General features: G+C 40.4%; 1 protein-coding gene across 1 annotated transcript in view; it reads right to left on the reverse strand.

Annotated features, from left to right (window-relative positions):
* The window catches only part of LOC112258103 (PDZ and LIM domain protein 4-like), a 61,515-nt gene extending 44,271 nt beyond the window's left edge, over positions 1-17,244 (reverse strand). Inside the window, exon 1 of the mRNA XM_024432222.2 lies at positions 16,953-17,244. Coding sequence (XP_024287990.1) covers positions 16,953-17,045 — 93 coding nt within the window. The 5' untranslated portion in view covers positions 17,046-17,244. The remainder of the gene's footprint in view (positions 1-16,952) is intronic.
* Positions 17,245-21,444: the final 4,200 nt, after the last annotated feature.

A 21,444-nucleotide genomic window follows, 5' to 3' on the forward strand; every position in this document is an offset into this window, starting at 1 on the left:
AGAGAATCTTGTTTCTCATGGTCGGAGTCCTTTAAGTGTCTTTTGGCAAACTCCAAGTGGGCTGTCATGTGCCTTTTACTGAAATAGTGGCTTCCGTCTGGTCACTCTACCATAAAGGCCTGATTGGTGGAGTGCTGCAGAGATGGTTGTCCTTCTGGAAGGTTCTCCCATCTCCACAGAGGAACTCTGGAGCTCGGTCAGAGTGACCATCGGGTTCTTGGTCACCTCCCAGACCAAGGCCCTTCTCCCATGCACTGATGGGACCTTATATAGAGAGGTGTTTACCTTTCCGAGTCATGTCAAATCAATTGAATTTAACAAAGGTGGACTCCAATAAAGTTGTAGAAACATCTCAAGGATGATCAATGGAAACAGAATGCACCGGAGCTCAATTTCAAGTCTCACAGCAAAGGGTCTGAATGCTTATGTAAATAAGGTATTTCTGTTTTTAATTATTAATACATTTGCAATCATTTCTAAAAAACAGGTTTCACTTGGTCACTATGGGGTAATGTGTGTCGATTGATGGGGACTTTATTTATTTAATCCATTTTAGAATAAGACTGTAACGTAACAAAATGTGGAAAAAGTAAAGGGGTCTGAATACTTTCCGAATGCACTGTATGTTGTAGATGATGTGGCTTTGCTGCTGTGTCACAGTGTAGGAGGTTGTGTTGTTATTGCAGAGAGACAAAGACCACCTAAGGGTCAGGCCATGAATGGCCATCCAAACGTGACTCACTCACGTTCCCTCACTAAATCTCCACAACAGGCCTTTAATTATCGGCAATACAAAACATTTCAGAGTCCAGACCCCTTCTTAGGCATATTTAACTGACTTTGATTGCATCATGATCCAGTGCGTTGCTGGAGCAATCTAAACAATCTGAGTCACTCTATGAGGTGGTCCCTTTACAGAATGACACAGTTAATCAGTAACACATTCTGTCGGTGGTTAGCATATGACATTATAATGTCACACAGATAAGCCATGGGGCCTGCCAAAGACTGAGCTCCGCCCCAAAATACAGTATGTTTTTTTTTAGGATACTGCAAGATTAACAGTTTTGGTGGGATGCGAAAAGGGGCAGGGTCATAGTATTGTGTCATGTCATCATCGTGTGCCAAAATACAGGCGAAATTCATCTGAACCGTTAACTCTGTGGTCCCGATTGGCTGTTAGGTAAGGCTACATACTTTGCTGTATACAGGCTCACATGGTGCAATAGAGGAATAATGCTGGCAACCGGACAAACAACCACTTTTGTTTGCTTGCTTGTTGGATGATGGAAACTAAGGTTATTGCCTTGGCCTTGAGGACATTTGGGGAAAATCATTACTTTTTAGGTTACAAAATTCCCAACGCCGTTTGATTGTTGCACTCTAACAAAAGAGGTTCAAGAGGTTCAAATGTGCCAGTGCCATAAACAATGGAGCAGCTGTCGAGTAAATGCATTGGCTCTTTCTTTAATGAGAAGGCAAGGCCAGGGAGAGCCTGCTTGATCTTCAATGCAGCCGAGGAAGAATGCCGTCGCCCATTATGCTGCGTGTATGACCGCGGCGTTAGTCATTGTGTGTAATGTTCTGAATCTAATTTGTGTAGCTGAATGTCTGTTCCTTCCTCTGCAAGTGAAAGTCCACTCCTCTATGCTCCATTGACCAATATCCATCTTCTTTCTTTGTGACACTTCACTGAGTAATACGGTCGTACGTGCCTAAATTGTATACATTCATTTGCCATTTGTATGAAGGTAATTGAAACCATTTTGAGACAGGGTTGTTGTTTTTTAACCTTAAAATGAATCACTATAATCACATGAAATAAACAATAATCATCAGAAATGACTTTGTCAACACAACAAAATAAGTAGAGAGTTACAATGATGGTGAAAACTCTGAGAAATGTTGTGGTGAAGTGGGTAAAATCTTCCTAGAAGTCACAGAGTATCCTTAGAGGGACACGTCAAAGGGAAGAATTTTGGCACTTCAGCAAGTCTTTATTTTTTTATATATTTTTTTTACGGATTTATAGAATTTTCCATGTGGTCTATTTTAAAGGGCACTTAATTTAATACAGGGATGGGTAACTCCAGTCCTCAGGGGCTGAAGTGGTGTCACTTTTCCCCATTCCTAGCAAACAAAGCTGATTTAAACTAATTGCGTCCTAAACTGAAGATCATGATTAGTTGATTATTGGAGTCAGGTGTGTTAGCTGGGGCAAAAAAGGGGGACACCAATCAGGCCCAAGGACTGAAGTTGCCCATTCCTGATTTAATACAACATATTTGTGCACAAATTCTACCAAAAGGCACTCATTTCATAGAAGGACCCAGATACATTCCTTTCTCTGATAAAAGATAACTTCAGAGGAAAGGAAAATATAACAGAGTCCAAATGTCGGTGAAGTAAATCTCTCCTTGCATTTGAAAGAAGGAAACTCAGACATTGGGAGTCAAATACAGAAGACTCCAAATACAGAAGACTCCCGCCTTAACTGCTCAGATAATATTTATCTAATGAAGTAAACCTCAGTGACCCCATTCGGTAGAGAAAATACATAAGAACATTGATTGAAATGTCAAATATATAGAAAAGGTCTGATAAACCGTATGCACAGGATCTGACCTTGGCATAAGAGTATACACCTACTACTGTATAGCCTCCTAGCTAATGTTGGTACGCAGAACACTTTGGGAAACTTATTTGTCAAATGTCCAAAGGAGAATCTTTAGGGAAATCATCCATTTTCAGGACCACACAACAGGACATAGAGCTTGGACTGGAGCGTTTTAAAGGAAACTCGTTAAAAAAATCCGTAACGACAAACACATTTAAGTTTTTTATTTTACATGACATGGCGTTGTGAACTACTGTCCAAGAGGAATTCTGTTTATGAATTAGGACCATTAGCTGGTCTTGACTTATGTCACCTCTTGCATGGGAGTTGAATTGACATTTAACAAAGTTTTATCCCCTAACTGATATTTTCTGCACATCCCTTTAAAATGCTTTGACAATTACATCAGAGATCTGGCTGGCTCCCTTGGTTGGCAATTTAGATGCATGAGTCCTACGGACTTCCCACTCACATCTCAAGCCTAATTAGCACCTACAAACCAGCTATTGCAATCAGGATGGTGTACTGGGACCCAGTATTTCATTCTTTAAGAATGCAGGCGTTCTAGATCATTAACTCAGAGATACGCGAAGGCATATCTGCAGTCTGTGTAAAATAGAGGGCTGCTGAGGACCTGGATTGAAATGATTTACATCCTTAATAAAGATGAGCAATAATGACTCTATAAAATAAATTATTCAAATACTGAGCTATATGCCAAAAAAACAGAAATTATATTATTTTATACTAATTAAATTGCTCAGAAAAATATATAAAGTAATACTTTTTTAATCAAAAAAGGGTAAGGGTCAAAATGATTGAAACCCCTAAAGATTCTTATAACTAAAGTAGTCATAAGTGTCGTATTTGGTCCCATATCCCTAACACGCAATGACTACAAGCCTGTGACTCGATAAACTTGAGTGCACTTCCAGTTGGTTTTAGTTGTGTTTCAGATTATTTTGTGCCCAATAGAAGTGAATGGTAAAAAAATGTATTGTGTCATTTTGGAGTAACTTTTATTGTAAATAAGAACAGAATGTTTCTAAACACTTCTACATTCATGCGGATGCTACCATGATTACAGACAATCCAGAATAAATTGTGAATAATGTTGAGTGAGAAAGTTACAGAGGGTCAAAGATCATACCCCCAAGACCTGCTAACCTCCCCTGTTATTGTAATGTTTAGAGGTCAGCATGTCTTGGGGGATATGATCTTTGACCCTCTGCAACTACTGTGGTTTAAACAGTGCCTTCTGAATTTATTCAGACCGTTTGATTTTTCCACATATTGATAAGTTACAGCCTTATTCTAAAATTGTTTCCCCATCAATCTACACACAATACTCCACAATGACAAAGAAAAAACAATAATAAATGTAATAAAAACTGAAACATCACATTTACATAAGTATTCATACCCTTTACTCAGTACTTTGTTGAAGCACTTTTGGCAGCGATTACAGCATTGAGTCTTCTTGCGTATGACGCTACAAGCTTGGCACAGCTGTATTTGGGGAGTTTCTCTAATTCTTCTCTGCAGATTGTCTCAAGCTCTGTCAGGTTGGGGAGCAGGTTGGGGAGCATTGCTGCAAAGCAATTTTCACGTCTCTCCAGAGCTGTTCGATTGGGTTCATGTCCGGGCTCTGGCTGGGCCACTCAAGGACATTCAGAGACTTGTCCCGAAGCCACTCCTGCGTAGTCATGGCTGTGTGCTTAGGGTCATTGTCCTGTTGGAAGGTGAACCTTCGCCCCAGTCTGGAGACCTGACCGCTCTGGAGCAAGTCTTCATCAAGGATCTCTCTGTATTTTACTCTGTTCATCTTTCCCTCGATCTTGACTAGTCTCCCAGTCCCTGATGCTGAAAAACATCCTCACAGCATGATGCTGCCACCACCATTCTTCAGCGTAGTGATGGTGTCAGGTTTCCTCCAGACGTGACGCTTGGCATTCAGGCCAAAGAGTTCAATCTTGGTTTCATCAGACCAGAGAATCTTGTTTCTCATGGTCTGAGAGTATTTAGGTGCCTTTTGGCAAACTCCAAGTGGGCTGTCATGTGCCTTTTACTGAGGAGTGACTACCGTTTGGCAACTCTACAATAAAGGCCTGATTGTTGGAGTGCTGCAGTGATGGTTGTCCTTCTGGAAGGTTCTCCCATCTCTACAGAGGAACTCTAGAACTCTGTCAGAGTGACCATTGGGTTCTTGGTCACCTCCCTGACCAAGGCCCTTCTCCCCCGAATGCTCAGTTTTGTGGGTTGGCCATCTCTATGAGAAGTCTTGCTGGTTCCAAACGTCTTCCATTTAAGAATGACGGAGGCCACTGTGTTCTTGGGGACCTTCAATGCTGCATACATTTTTTGGTACCATTCCCCCGAACTGTGCCTCGACACAATCCTGTCCTGGAGCTCTACAGACAATTCCTTTGACCTCATGGCTTGGTTTTTGCTCTGACATTCTCTGTCAACTGTGTGACCTTATATAGACAAAGGTCAGTGCCTTTCCAAATCATGTCCAATCAATTGAATTTAGCACAGGTGGACTCCAATCAAATTGTAGAAACATCTAAGGATTATCAACTGAAACAGGATGCCCTCAAGCTCAATTTTGAGTCCCATAGCAAAAGGTCTGAATACTTATTGCATATTTGGTATTTATGTTTAGATTTTAAAAAATTACATTTGCAAACATTTCTAAAAACCTGTTATTATGGGGTATTGTGTGATGATTGCTGAGGATTGTTTTTTAAATCCATTTTAGAATAAGGCTGTAACGTAACAAAATGTGGAAAAAGTAAAGGGGTCTGAATACTTTCCGAAGGCACTGTAACTAGCCCCATGGGTGATCCAAGCTGGATTCCTTACCACTATCATGGGTTGTTTTTTATATTGGAGTTGACTACATTAGACACTTTCATTGTGGGTTATGGTAAGCATTTCATTTCACACCTGTTGTATTCAGCGCACGTGACAAATAAACTTTGATTTGATATGGAGTGGATCTGATGTTATTTTAAGCACTGTAGATAAGATACTTATGTGCTTACATTTGTCATATTTCACACATGTACAAGTGAGAATTGGAAATGTGTTTTTTGCATATCCCACTCTTTAAACTTCATTCCTTGACAAGAGTCACTAGAGACTCAATGCAACAAGAGGATAGAACACATTTCAAACGTTGCTTGTTAGGGTGAGGTTGCAGAAACAATGGAATGGAGAAAGGGGTCAGAGATAAGCCATTATTGATGGCGACCCTGGAGCAATTAGGGTTAAGTGCCTTGCTCAACATCGACAGATTTTTCACCTAGGGGAATTGAACCAGCAAACCTTTTTTGGTTACAGGCCTAATGCTCCTAATCGCTAGGCTACCTGCCACCCTGTGATTCGTCAGTGGGCACGTCCCAAATCACACCCTATTCCCATAGTGCACTAGTTTTGACCAGATCCCTATGGGCCCTGATCAAAAGTAGTGCACCACATAAGGAATAGGGTGTCATGTGGGCTTTTTATAGTGCCAGCGATGCAGTTTTGGTATGGGTCTAACTGGCCTAAGGGAGATTGTCTGAGAAAGCCTTGTCTAATAATGTCTTGGTACAATAAAATCCACAAGCATGATATCAGATTTTTTTTAAATGTACGCTAAGCAAGGATGTCAATGGCCTAGAACAGTAGTCCCCACATTTTTATAGTCCCGTACCCCTTCAAACGTTCAACCGCGAGCTGCGTACCCCTCTAGCAACAGGGTCAGCGCACTCTCAAATGTTGTTTTGTTGCCATCATTGTAAGCCTGCCACACACACACTTTACGATACATTTATTAAACATAAGAATAGTGTGAGTATGTCACAACCCATCTCGTAGGAAGTGACAAAGAGTTCATAGGACCAGGGCACAAATAAATAATAATCAATAATTTTGCACTTTATTTTAGCATCTTCTTACATATACAACTTTTTGTTCATCGATAATAGTGAACAACTCACCACAGGTTAATGAGAAGGGTGTGCTTGAAAGGATGCACATAACTCTGCAATGATGGGTTGTATTTTAGAGAGTCTCAGTCTTAAATCATTTTCCACACACAGTCTGTGCCTGGATTGAGTTTTCATGCAAGTGAGGGCAGATACAGTGCGTGGTTGCAAAGGGCATCAATGTTTTAACAGAGCTATTTACCAAGGCAGGATACTCTGAGAGCAGCCCAATCCAGAAATATGGCAGTGGCCATTCAATTTTCATAGAACCGTTTTTGCAATATCGATGAGGCTCTCTTGTTCAGATATCGGTAAGTAGACTGAAGGCAGGACATGAAAGGGATAACGAATCCAGTTGTTTGTGTCATCCGTTTCGGGAAAGTACCTGCGTAATTGCACACCAAACTCACTCAGGTGCGTTCGCTATATCACAATTGACATTGTCCGTCATCCAGCTATAACGCATAGAATTCACTGGCTTGTATTGAAGCAGTAATTGTTTCAAAATCTCCTGCCATGTCACTGATGCGTCATGAAACAGTGTTGTTTGACGAAGACATTGTCTGTATAGTTTTTTGGCCTTTTCCCCCAGGATTGTCCCAGCCATATCCGCAGCAGCAGGAAGAATTAAGTGCTCCTTATATGGTAGCTCACCATATAAAACGCTTCTACCCCCTTCTTATTAATGGTATCTGTTGCTTTTATACATGTCTTACTACTCGAAAATCGTCTTAATTCTCGCTCAAAAAACTAGTGGCTTATTTTTCAAATTGGCATGTTTTGTTTCTAAATGTCTGCACAAGAGTGAAGGTTTCATCCAGTTGGGAGATAGTACTTTTGAACATATAACACAGTGGAAAGGCACTACTCTCAACATATGTGAACCCCAAATCAATGTAGTTCTCATCCTAATTGCACCTCTTCATTGGTCCAACATCCCTGTCTGTTGTTCTGTGCTTTCCCGGGTAAGTGGGCAGTAGCTCTTCGGCTGCATCAGATTCACAACTGTCAGTGTCCATGCTAGCAGGGCTAACAACAAACGTAAAATTACTGATGCTAGCATTGGATGTGTTCGTGGAAGCAGAACAACTTGTGTCATCGACAGGTGCAGGTGTAGTATCGCTGGTAGTAGCAGTACTACCAGTAGAGCTGGTATGTGTCTCTATGGACGTGGGCCTTACTTTTTTTTTTTTTTTTTTTTATTTATCCATTATGGAGCAAACGGAATGAGCAGCAGCTACGTTTGGCTACATACGAACCGTTAGTTGAATTCCAGCAAGCCAGTACCGGTTAATGCGATTGGATGTTAATTATTTGACGAGCCTACCTCTATTTGACATTGTTGTCATGGCAGATTTCCTCCTCTGAAGAGGTGAAAGAAGGATCGGACCAATATGCAGCGTGGTAGGTGTCCATGTTTTAATAGGGAAAAACTGAACATGAACACAAATACAGAATAACAACATGAACTGGCAACAAAACAGTCCCGTGTGGCACAGACACAGGAAACAACCACCCACAAAACCCAACACAAAACAGGCTACCTAAATATGGTTCCCAATCAGAGACAATGACTAACACCTGCCTCTGATTGAGAACCATATCAGGCCAAACATAGAAATGGGAAAACTAGACACACAACATAGAATGCCCACTCAGCTCACGTCCTGACCAACACTAAAACAAAGAAAACACAAAAGAACTATGGTCAGAATGTGACAATTGTGTTGTTATTTTTCTGAACACTAGATGGTTTCATTTGATTTTTTCCAGTGAAACGAGGCTACTCAGGGGAGAAAAAAACCTCACCAAAATGTCTAGACCCGTCGGAAAATATAAATGGATGGTTTGAAAATGTGAAGATATTCCCAATTTGGGAATATCTGGCCTAGAACATGAAAGAGGCTATTTCAAGTGAACTTGAGTCAGTCTCCCCTTGTGAATCTAAAAATTACACCCATGGTTGCAGTGGTAGTTAAAGAGTCTGGAGGCTTGCAGCTGAGACAACACCTGGAATCCCTCAGTAGCACCACAATCTCTGATGAAAAACAAATGTCAACGCCCGGCACACTCCAGGACGCCACCACTGTTTACCCTGACTGACTATTGGCTACTGCCAAGTCCCCTCCTGGCCCCCCGACTCTTTCAGAACCTTAGAAATTGACCCATATAAGTAAGGTTGTTGATGAGCTTTTAGTGAGTTATGAAAATGTATATATATATATATATATATATATATATATTATATAGTATTATAAATTGATATTATACTGTATTAAAGCTTATTATATTGATATAATTTGACCCCCACAGTAAGCTATTGTCTTGTTAGTAGCCTCATCATAATGTGGGTGTTGAAAAAAGTACAACAGATATGCCAACATAGACAGTCTGTCCTGTGTCATGTAGCAAAAATGTAGCAGATTTGTTTGGGACTTCTTGACAGAGCAGAATTATGTGGTATAGGTCACAATTCACAATGAAAGCATGGCAGCACGCTACACTTCATTCATTCAACACTAGGCTACTTTCCCATGCGAGAGGGCCTCACCACTTCAAATTGTATAATAAATGGAAAGTGAACAGAACACCTAATAGTTTCAGACTTTGTGGGTGTTTGGGCTAACAAACAGCAGCCATAACGACACAAAGTGGTGAGTCTGGCACACTTCAATACATTGTGAAGCATGAGCTGGTGGACAGTTGCAACGCAATCTCACACTCAATTCGTGCAAATATGTACAAAAAGTATTTCAACAGATTTAGTGCATTTTTGTGTGGCTTAATTGGTGTGAAAAGACACATTTTTGTCGAAAAATACACCAATTTTCGTGCCACTTCATTCATAGGAAAATTATTTTGGGTGTGAAAAACTTCGGAACAATCTTTTGAAAGTTATTAGAGCAATGCTCAATGTGCAATGGTCTTCTACACTGCCTTTTTTGTCTCCCACATGTATTTATATAACTAAACAAATGGGTTAACAGCCCAATATTGTTAATCAACCAGGTTGTCACCAAAATAATTATAATATTATAGCATTTCATTTTTCGTGGAGCCTACATTATACCATTTTCTTCTAAATGCTTTTAATATAAGGTCCTCACTTTTTAGTGTACATTACACCATTTCTTTCATAAGGCATTTTATACAAGGCTATGTCGAGTTTTATGAGGGTTGCCAGATTGGACAAAAAAAACAGATACACTAAGGTCAAATGTTTTAGAACACCTACTCATTCAAGGGTTTTTCTTTATTTGTACTATTTTCTACATTGTAGCATAATAGTGAAGACATCAAAACTATGAAATAACCCACATAGAATCATGTAGTGACCAAAAAAGTGTTTAATATTTGAGATTGTTCAAAGAAGCCACCCTTTGCCTTGATGACATCTTCGCATGCTCTTGGCATTCTCTCAACCAGCTTCATGAGGTAGACACCTGTAATGATTTCAATTAACAGGTGTGCCTTGTTAAAAGTTCATTTTTGAGCCAATCAGTTGTGTTGTGACAAGGTAGGGGTGGTATACAGAAGGGAAGTTAGGAACCAATATACACAGGCAGTTATGAAAGCAAAGGCTAGCTTTTTCAAACAGAAATTGGTATCCTGTAGCACAAACTACAAAAAGCTCTGGGACACTGTAAAGTTCATGGAAAATGAGAGCACCTCCTCCCATAAGCCCACTGCACGGAGGCTAGGAAACACTGTCATCACCGATAAATCCACGATAATTGAGAATATCAATAAGCATTTTTCTACGGCTGGTCATGCTTTCCACCTGGCTACCCCTACCCCAGTCAACAGCCCTGCACCCCCCACAGCAACTAGCCCAAACCTCCCCCATTTCTCATTCACCCAAATCCAGATAGCTGCTGTTCTGAAAGAGCTGCAAAATCGGGACCCCTACAAATCAGCTGGGCTAGACAATCTGGACCCTCTCTTTCTAAAATTATCTGCCAAAATTGTTGCAACCCCTATTACTGGACTGTTCAACCTCTCTTTCATATCATCTGAGATCCCCAAAGATTGGAATGCTGCCGCGGTCATCCCCTTCTTCAAAGGGGAGACAGTCTAGGCTCAAACGGCTACAGACTTATATCTATCCTACCTTGCCTTTCTAAGGTCTTCGAAAGCCAAGTTAACAGATCACTGACCATTTCGAATCCCACCGTACCTTCTCCGCTATGCAATCTGGTTTCCGAGCTGGTCATGGGTGCACCTCAGCCACGCTCAAGGTCCTAAATGATATCATAACCACCATCGATAAGAGACAATACTGTGTGGCTGTATTTATCGACCTGGCCAAGGCTTTCGACTCCGTCAACCACCACATTCTTATCGGCAAACTCAGCAGCCTTGGTTTCTCAAATGACTGCCTTGCCTGGTTCACCAACTGCTTCTCAGACAGAATTCAATGTATCAAATCGAAGGGCCTGTTGTCCGGACCTCTGGCAGTCTCTATGGGGGTGCCACAGGGTAAAATTCTCGGGCCGACTATTTTCTCTGTACACATCAATGATGTCGCTCTTGCTGCTGGTGATTCTCTGATCCACCTCTACGCAAACAACACCATTCTGTAAACTTCTGGCTTTTCTTTGGACACTGTGTTAACAAACTTCCAAATGAGCTTCAATGCCATACAACTCTCCTTCTGTGGCCTCCAATTGCTTTTAAATGCAAGTAAAACTAAATGCATGCTCTTCAACGATCGCTGCCTGCACCTGCCCGCCCGCCTAGCATCGCTCCACTGGATGGTTCTGACTTAGAAAATGTGGACAACTATAAATACCTAGGTGTCTGGTTAGACTGTAAACTCTCCTTCCAGACTCACATTAAGCATCTCCAATCCAAACTTAAATCTAGAATCGGCTTCCTATTTTGCAACAATGCATCCTTCACTCATGCTGCCAAACATACCCTCGTAAAACTGTCTATCCTACCAATCCTTGACTTCGGTGATGTCATTTACAAAATAGCCTCCAACACTCTACTCAGCAAATTAGATGCAGTCCATCACAGTGCCATCCATTTTGTCACCAAAGCCCCATATACTACCCACCACTGCGACCTGTATGCTCTCGTTGTCTGGCCCTCGCTTCATATTCGTCGCCAAACCCACTAGCTCCAGGTCATCTATAAGTCTTTGCTAAGTAAAGCCCCACCTTATCTCAGCTCACTGGTCAACATAGCAGCACCCACCCATAGAACGCTCTCCAGCAGGTATATGTCACTGGTCACCCTCAAAGCCAATTCTTCCTTTGGCCACTTTTCCTTCCAGTTCTCTGCTGCCAATGACTGGAACGAATTGCAAAAATCACTGAAGCGGGAGACTCATATCTCCCTCACTAAAATTTAAGCATCAGCTGTCAGAGCAGTTCGCAGATCACCGCAGTTCTCTGCTACCAATGACTGGAACTAACTGCAAAAACTCTTACCTCCCTCACTAGCTTTTAGCACCAGCTGTCAGAGCAGCTCACAGATCACTGCACCTGTACATAGCTCATCTGTAAATAGCCCAACCAACTACCTCATCTCCATACTGTTAATTATTTATTTATTTATTTTTGCTCCCCAGTATCTCTACTTGCACATTCATCTTCTGCACTCCAGTGTTCTGCACTCCAGTGTTTCATTGCTAAATTGTAATTATTTTGCCACTATGGCCTATTTATTGCCTTACCTCCCTTATCTTACCTGATTTGCACACCCTGTATACAGACTATACAAAATCCTACATCCATCTCATTAGATCAGAACAGGATGGACCAACTGTGATTCATATTACTGGTTTGCATCCTACAAAAAGGATAGTTGTGTTTTGCTGGACTTACATTATTTGTCTACCCATATGATGTGGATCATTGTCAGATTATTAGATGTATAAGCTTCAGTAACAAAAGAACACCATGGTTGTAATAACACTTGAAATAGATAGTTTGTAAATGTGTAGAATGTGTTTGTTTTGGGTCAACACTGGTTACTGTACTTATTTAAATTAGACAGTCACAGAGGATTTTCTTCTGAATAACTGGTCAGGGCATAGCACTTTCTATTCAGCTTCAGGAAACTTTGATGTAAGGCTTGATCACACCTGTAGTGACTGCTTCGATCCGTAACGCCCATTGTTGCTTATCCATTGTTCACTAGATATATCAATGCAATAACACCCAACACAAGGTTGAAAAACAGAATGCTTCCCACAACTAGATCACATAACTAGACGTGAGCTGGACGTGATCCCAACCCTGCCATCAGTGTAGAAGAAGAAAGTGAACGCTGCAAAAGGGACACGAACCAGGGCTCATGCGTGGCAAAGTGAGCTCTAATGGCCGTTGTCATGAAAGCCTAGTAGGCCTCTGGGCGGAGGCAGTAGGCCTCTGGAAAGAGGCAGTAGGCCTACAATGCTGGCTTAAACCTTGTTACAACAGCTTAAGTATATAACATGATTGACACAACCGTAATAATCATCATGAAACGGCCTTGGAAGTGTCATAAGTGCAAGCCAACATAATACATTATTTTACATTAACCTGTTTAACTGCAATGATATTGATAGTTGATCATAGTCCCGACTTGTTATAGTTGCAAATACCATGCAGGTACACCAGGGGAATTTAAACCAAGCAGATTTGTTTTTGTAAGTCTTCTGTTTCCCCACATTTATTGATGAATTCATTTCCCAACATGAAAATGCATCCCCATTCCCCAATCAAATATCTTCATCGTAACAAAAAAAGAATCCAATCTGACAACCCTCATAAAATCTGAGATAGCACCAGTATCCCAAAGTATTAAGCAAAAACAAGAATGGAAAAGAGCATTGGCATTAATAATCAAAAATAGAAATGTAAAGCTACTATATTATATGTATTTCAGTGACAACCTGGTTGATTTTAACAATATTGGGTTGTAAACACGCTTGTTTTTTTAATATAAATAAGTGTGGGACACAAACAAAGAACACCATTGCCCAAAATGCGTTGCTCCAAAAACGTTCAAAAGATTATTCCGAAGTTTGCCCCCTTCATTTTTCAAATGAAGTCACACATAAATATATGTATTTTTCTACGAATTAAGTCACACAAAACTCACAAGAATGCACAAAATCTGCTGAAATACTTTTCGTACATATTTGCAAGAATTGAGTGCGAGATTGTGTTGCAACAACAGGTGTCCCTGTGCACACACACACACCAAGTTTCCTCCTGGCAACTTCAGACTGCAGGCGTACACTCAAAAGGGACATTATACACGATGAGCACATCCAAATGAAGAAACTCTCTTGGCACTGTCACTGACCGTGAAGAGACCTGGGACTGAGCCCCTGTCAGTCTGCCCTCCATATTCGCTGCATAGTTCTGCTGCGTAGCCTCGACAAATACCTTGCATAGCCTACAGTAGCTTAAAAAGTCTAACAGCTAGGTCTATATGACGAGAGGGACGTTCAGAATAGGGGGGAACAAAACATCTGTGTGTAAAAGAAACTAAGGACCTTATCCATGGTGCTTTATTAACAATATCCCCCCCTGGCAACTATCCTTCTAACGACTGTAGGTTAATTACCTTGTGATCCTGGAGACCCGGAGCTATGAGTGTGTATATGTCCGATGTCGAGCTGCCCTCCAAATTTTCTACAACACCGCTATTTTGCAGCCCATTATAATCCAAGATTAAACCTACAGCCGTCCACTAGATTGAGTACCCATAACCCGTAGACTAACAGTAGGTTAAAGTGGGCAAGTGAAAGTAAATTAGACTATAGCATATCGGCATTATAGGCCTATCGGCCTATCCAACAGCTGCGAGAGAGAGGAGAGGCAACTCATGGATCACTCCTACAAAGCAGCATATAGGCGCCGTTTAAATATATTCATGGGTGGATTCTCCCATTCTTGAAATAATCATTGATCTAAATATACAGTATATATTAGATCAATGATGAGCAATGATCATAATCTAATCACTGGTCCAACATGACTTGGTTGGTAGCCTAGCGTAAAATCTCCTTTCACACATTTATCGGTGATGTCTTCAAGGATGGGACGAATGAAGGATGCACAGGTTATCTCAAAACAGGGGCATAGTCTCCATTATAGACTTGCATTTGTCTCAGCTATACTGCAAACTTAGGCTACTTGATCATCGTATAGAGGCTAGTGTCAACTCTAGACCTATAATAGACTATGATAATGGACCGTAAAATTGCTGTCTCAGACGTGGCTATGCAGGCTGCAAGGTGTCTTCCATCACAATGGTTCGGGGGTAGCCCGAGAGCCAGACAGGGACTCACAATTCTTCTTGATGCAATCTGTGCATTCGGCTACATTAACAAGATAATAAACCTAGGCCGATGAGGCTACTTCATTGGAAATGTACATAAAAGACCATGCCATTTTGCACAGATTTGTAAATTAACCTTTCGTTTCAACATAATAGGCTAGGCCTAGCTATTAGACTCTCTGTGCAAAGTGTTGGTATAGGCACAGGGGATTAAGGATAACATTGTAGCGAATTTGAAGGGCAGCCTGCAGGGACCGATGCACACAACTCCATGTGTTCCCAGTCAGTGACAGTAAGAAGAGAGTAAACTCCATTTGGTGGCCGGACCATGGCCGTTAGAATGGCATAGCATTACTTTGGGGATATCTGGTGTGTGTGTGTGTGTGTGTGTGTGTGTGTGTGTGTGTGTGTGTGTGTGTGTGTGTAACTTTGCCTCCAAGGACCACATTAATTTACCACTTTATTGTATAGTGTAGGCAAGGCTAATCTCCCCCCAAACTGAAGTGGTAGCATCCAAATGAACCACATACTTAGAAAGCATCCGTTTCCCCAGCCACACTAATAAAAATATATATATTTTACAAACGATTCAAAATGAAATTGAAAACGAAAAAAATATCAATTTTACAGTGTAGAAAAATTTGAATTTTAAAACAGTTTTCCATTATTAAATTTAAACAAGTGGATCAGAAAATGGAGAACTTGAGAAATGTAAACTAATATTCTATTATTCAATTTGAAGGAGTGCATTAGATCATTAGACTGTTAAGCATTACATGGACCCCCATCTGTATACATTTTGGTATTATTCCATGGAAAATAGCCATCTGAATTCACAATTAGAGTAGTAGACGGTAACTAGCCCCCTGGGGTAACTGCCCCCCTGTAATTCATTTAAAGACCATAGGATGTCCCAAAATTACTGGTCTTGCTTAACAGAAAATGTCCTCTGTGTCATCACAACTTTTGGAGATATTTCAACAAAACAATTTTGTGATAAGTTGATCAAATTTTTTGCAGATATATTCCAATGAGGTTAGATTTATAAATTGTTTTTAATATACAAGAAGCAAAGCTTTAAGTACACACACACCCCAACTAGCCCCTGTTTATAACTGTCATTTAGAAAATGACTAGCACAGCTAGCGCTAGTTTATGCTAACTTGTTAGCTAGCAACTTCACAAGCAGTAAATGCTAGCTAGCTAGCTAGCTAGTTAGCATAATATGCTAGGAGTACTAGCTAGCAATCTTATTTCCAGATCGTCTGAGGTAAAATACATTAAAAAAGATAACACAACTTAATTTCAGTTGTAAATGTTTCCATTAGTGACGAATAGCTTTACAGTTAATGCAACCTTATAGCCTTTTAGCTATTTTACAAAGTATTTTATGTCATATAGCTAGATAGCTACCTACATTTTTAAGAGAGAGCTTTTCAATTGGCATCTCTCCCCCTGTTTTCAGTCACAAGTGGGGACAGGATAAGGTGTGAGCAGTGCAGGATGTGGGCTCATGAGTTGTGCTCCAATTTTACTAGGGATAGCTTTACTTGTGACCTACAGGTACAAATTACAATCGTGCAATAGCAGAGCATAAGAGAGTTGCCACATCAATGTAACACTGAGTTAAGTTATTGTTATTAAATGTTATATTCCAATGTCATTTAATGGTATTATTTATATTCCATTCCAATGAGTTACCCCGGTAGAAGATTATGGCATAGGGTTTCACACAAGTGTGTTAAAATCCATTTAATCAGTTTTACTTAGAAATTCTTTTTTTTAAATGCCCCTTTTCTAAAACAACATTTCATGAAAAAACAAAGAAAGTGTAAACTGTAGCCATTTATTTCCCTTTATAGTTTATTTGCCTAACCACATACCAATTTTTTTCCAAACGTTGCTTTTTTTTGTGTCAGCAATTAGACATTGTTCTTAGGTGGGGCTAGTTACCCCTTAGTACCCTATGCGGTGGTGCCAAATTAGGCTAGATGAAAGACATTAGCCCAAACGCATTAAGAGGGTAAAGCAATCCTATTTCGACATGAGAATAAATACATAGAAATACATTTACATACCCTCGAAATAGTTAACGGTGTACTGAAGTCCCTTCCACCGACCAGTCGAAACCCCCAAGGTGAGGGTCCATTCAATGTCACGGTGTGGGGCATTGCTGATCTATAAAAATAATATCCGTAAGAACTGGGCGATAAACTGGGCGAAATAACTAGGTCCACTACCTAGGAGCTGCTTGGCAACACTGTCTGTCGCAAAACTTTCTTCCCTACTTGATTCAACCTTAAATAATGATGTCGTCTCTGACGTGTGATGGGGATTTGCGCTATGAAGACGCTTGACTGCCCGCCTCGTACAGAGTTGACTGAATGGGAGGGACGTGAGTGCAACGAAACGCTTGCCTGACGACTCACCCTGAATTTAATTCCGCTGCTCCATCGATCGTTACAAAGAAACGTCAGTTGACCGGAGTGATGTGGATGTGTAGCCAGGCAAACGCGGCTCTATGGAAACAAGTCCACTCTTTATGGGTTGAGGATGACAGACACTCTAGTTTAGAAGTACCTACTGTATTTTTTTAACTAAAGAAAAGTAAATGTTTGGGATGGCTACTATAAAACAGTTCCCAGGGTCCAGTTAGGTGTGTGTGTGTGTGTGTGTGAGATTGTGGGACAGCATTATTTGTTCAAAACACCACCATCACCATTACTCAGACTACGGAGAGAAAATCCATTGTGGACTATAACCTATCCAGATAAAGCAACTGAACAATAGATAGATCTGAAAAATTATCATGTCAGCAGCTGAGATTGATTTTAAAAAATGACAATGTGGATACATTCAAAAACACACCATGTCAATTTATTATGGGATCCTCTTGTCTCTTCCCTCATTTCCTCAGGCAATTATACAGTGACTCACAGAGTATGATTTCTGTGTGTGAGTCTATGACCTCATAGACATTCCAGCATGGCTAGGCTAGCCCTGTCTCCGAACAAAACAGACATGGGAAGTGAAGATGTGTCTCAGTGTATACTGGTGAATACTATTGAGTCAGAGTGAGTCAGAGGGAAACATATCTATACCTGCCTCAGAGTAGCCTGACTGATGTAACTGATATAATAATGATAACATTTTGAATGGTATCGGACAGTGTGTGTGTGTGCCTGCGTGTGTACGTACGTGTGTGCATGCTTGCGTGCGTGAGTTTGTCTGTGATCACAACCGTTGGCAGCATTTTGCTGTTCTGTCTCTTTTCTCAATCAAATATGATTCAATGGGTTTGAAAGGTATACACACTGATTAAAAGGAATGCGATTGTCAATGTGAGCCTATCCAACCAGTGATATTTGAAGTGTCCTACATACTAAGGAGCCATAGTACACTTGTAAGAGACTGAGATGAGTCATTTGTGTTGCAACCTGGAGCTGTTCAGCTCTATCGCAATGCCAGTGTCTGGAGAATCTGTGTCAATGCAAGTGTTGCACAAACTATTGGTCAACAGCCTTTCTGTTTCTAAACAATATATGTAAATTATGCCCATTCTTCCTTTTAAACACAGTTGAAATGTCTCAACACCCCCAGTTTAAGGATTTGTCTATGGCCTGCAGATGTACAATAGGTAACATTTTCGGTAAAGTAAAAAAATCGAAGGTTTGTCTTTGTGTCTCAGCTTATTTGAGAGATGTATGTCGCCAGCGTTGCGGATGCTTCGTGGTACAGTATGAGACAGAACTACAGACAGTGAGAACAATGGTGACACTGCAAATTCACTGTCTAAAGGTCCCATAGGGAAATTAAAACATTTATGGAAATGATGCAGTTTAATTCATGTGGTTAGAAAATGCTGAGTGGAGCATTAGAAGCAGATGTAATGGTTAGACAAGCACAGAGCCAAATTATGTCTAGTTAACCTCAGTTTATAGAGTAGGTCTATACAATGTGCCCATCAGCCACGACTCATCAGGAGAGTGAGTTATGGTGATAGTGACAATGAATAGGAATGTGATGATGGTAAAGATGAAAATGAACTATTTGCAGCTTTTCCCTGCCTGCTGATGGTCAATTTACTTTGCAATCCATCACTGTATTTGAAGAGTTTCATTCCAAAATGAAATGAGCTTTTATTGTTTAAAGACATTATGAAAGATCTGTGTGTTTTTTCACTATCTAATCATGGCATGGGGTTGATCAATGACAGACATGTATTTGCTTCAAACCTATCACTTCCCACTGGGAACACACTGGTTAAATCAATGTTGTTTCCACATCATTTCAACTAAATAATAAAGGACATGATTTAGGACATCAATGTTATATATTTTTTTTTTTACAATAATATGAAATCTGTTTGTAAAATATTTACATTTTACATTTTAGTCATCTGGCAGATGATCTTATCCAGAGTGACTTACAGTAAGTGCATTTATCTTAAGATAGCTAGGTGAGACAGTGCATTCGGAAAGTATTCAGACCCCTTAACTTTTCCACATTTTGTTATGTTTTTCTAAAAAGTATTAAATCATTTTTATCCCTCATCAATCTAAACACAATACCCCATAATGACAAAGCCAAAACAGGTTTTTAGAAAATGTCGCTAATTTATATATAGAAATACTTCATTTATATAAGTGTTCAGACCCTTTGCTATGAGATTTAAAATTGAGCTCAGGTGCATTCTGTTTTCATTGATCATCCTTGAGATGTTTCTACAACTTGATTGGAGTCCACCTGTGGTAAATGTAATTGGTTAGACATGATTTGGCAAGGCACATACCTGTCTATATAAGGTCCCTCAGTTGACAGTGCATGTCAGCGCAAAAACCAAGCCATGAGGTCGAAGGAATTGTCGTAGAGCTCCGAGACAGTATTGTGGTGAGGCCTAGATGTGGGGAATGGTACCAAAACATTTCTACTGTAATGTTCGTCATCTTCCTCTGATGAGGAGTAAGATAGATCGGACCAATTTGCAGCGTGGTAAGTGTCCATACTTTAATAAGAAAAACTGAACACTACAAAATACAAAACAAACAACGTGAAACAAACAAACCAGTCTCGTGTGGCACAAACACAGAAAATAAACACCCACAACTCAAAAGTGAAACCCAGGCTACCTAAGTATGATTCTCAATCAGGGACAACGATTGACAGCTGCCTCTGATTGAGAACCATACTAGGCCGAACACAGAACACAGAAAAACGAACATAGACAACACACCCAACTCATGCCCTGACCATACTAAAACAAATATATAATAACAGAACTAAGGTCAAAACGTGACATCTACAACATTGAAGGTCTCCAAAAACACATTGGCCTCCATCATTCTTATTTGGAAAATGTCTGGAACCACCAAGACTCTTCCTAGAGCTGGCTGCCCAGCCAAACTGAGCAATCAGGGGAGAAGGGCCTTGGTCAGGAAGGTGACCAAGAACCTGATGGTCACTCTGACAGAGCTTTAGAGTTCCTCTGTGGAGATGGGAGAACATTCCAGAAGTACAACCATCTCTGCAGCACTCTACCAATCAGGCATCTATTGTAGAGTGGCCAGGCGGAAGCCACTCCTCAGTAAAAGGCACATGACAGCCCACTTGGAGTTTGCCAAAAGGCACCTAAAGACTCTCAGGCCATGATAAACAAGATTCACTGGAGTGATGAAACCAAGAATGAACTCTTCAGCCTGAATGCCAAGCGTCACGTCTGCAGGAAACATGGTACCATCCCTACGGTGAAGCATGGTGGTGGCAGCATCATGTGGTGGCAATGTTTTTCAGCAGCAATGACTGAGAGACTAGTCAAAATCGAGGGAAAGCTGAACGGAGCAAAGTACAGAGAGATCCTTGATGAAAACCTGCTCCAGAGCGCTCAGGACCTCAGACTAGGACGAAAGTTCACCTTCCAACAGAACAATGACCCTAAGCACACAGCCAAGATAACACAGGAGTGGTTTCGGGAAAAGTCTCTGAATGTCCTTTAGTGGACCAACTAGAGTTTGGACTAGATCCCGATTTAACATCTCTGGAGATACCTGAAAATAGCTGTGCAGCGACACTTCCCATCCAACCTGACAGAGCTTGAGAGCATCTGCAGAGAAGAATGGGAGAAACTCCCCAAATACAGGTGTGCCAAGCTTGTAGCGTCCTCTCTAAGAAGACTCAAGGCTGTAATCGCTGCCATAGGTGCTTCAACAAAGTACTGAGTAAAGGGTCATTTTTTTATTTAAATAAATTTGCAAAAAAATTCTAAAAAACAGTTTTTACTTTGTCATTATGGGCAATTATGTGTAGATTGATGAGGTTAAAAAATATTTCAATCAATTTTAGAATAAAGTTGTAACGTTACAAAATTTGGAAAAAGCCAAGGGGTCTGAATACTGCACTGTACCTGTCAAATATACAGCATAACATTCCATTCCAGCTAAAGAATGTATATATATATATATACTATGTATATATATATATATATATATATATATATATATATATATATATATATATATATATAAAAATTACACACACACGTGAAGGTACCCATAAGCAATAATTTTTGAGAAA

The sequence above is a fragment of the Oncorhynchus tshawytscha genome, linkage group LG09, assembly GCF_018296145.1.
Source record: "Oncorhynchus tshawytscha isolate Ot180627B linkage group LG09, Otsh_v2.0, whole genome shotgun sequence".
Classification (NCBI taxonomy): domain Eukaryota; kingdom Metazoa; phylum Chordata; class Actinopteri; order Salmoniformes; family Salmonidae; genus Oncorhynchus; species Oncorhynchus tshawytscha.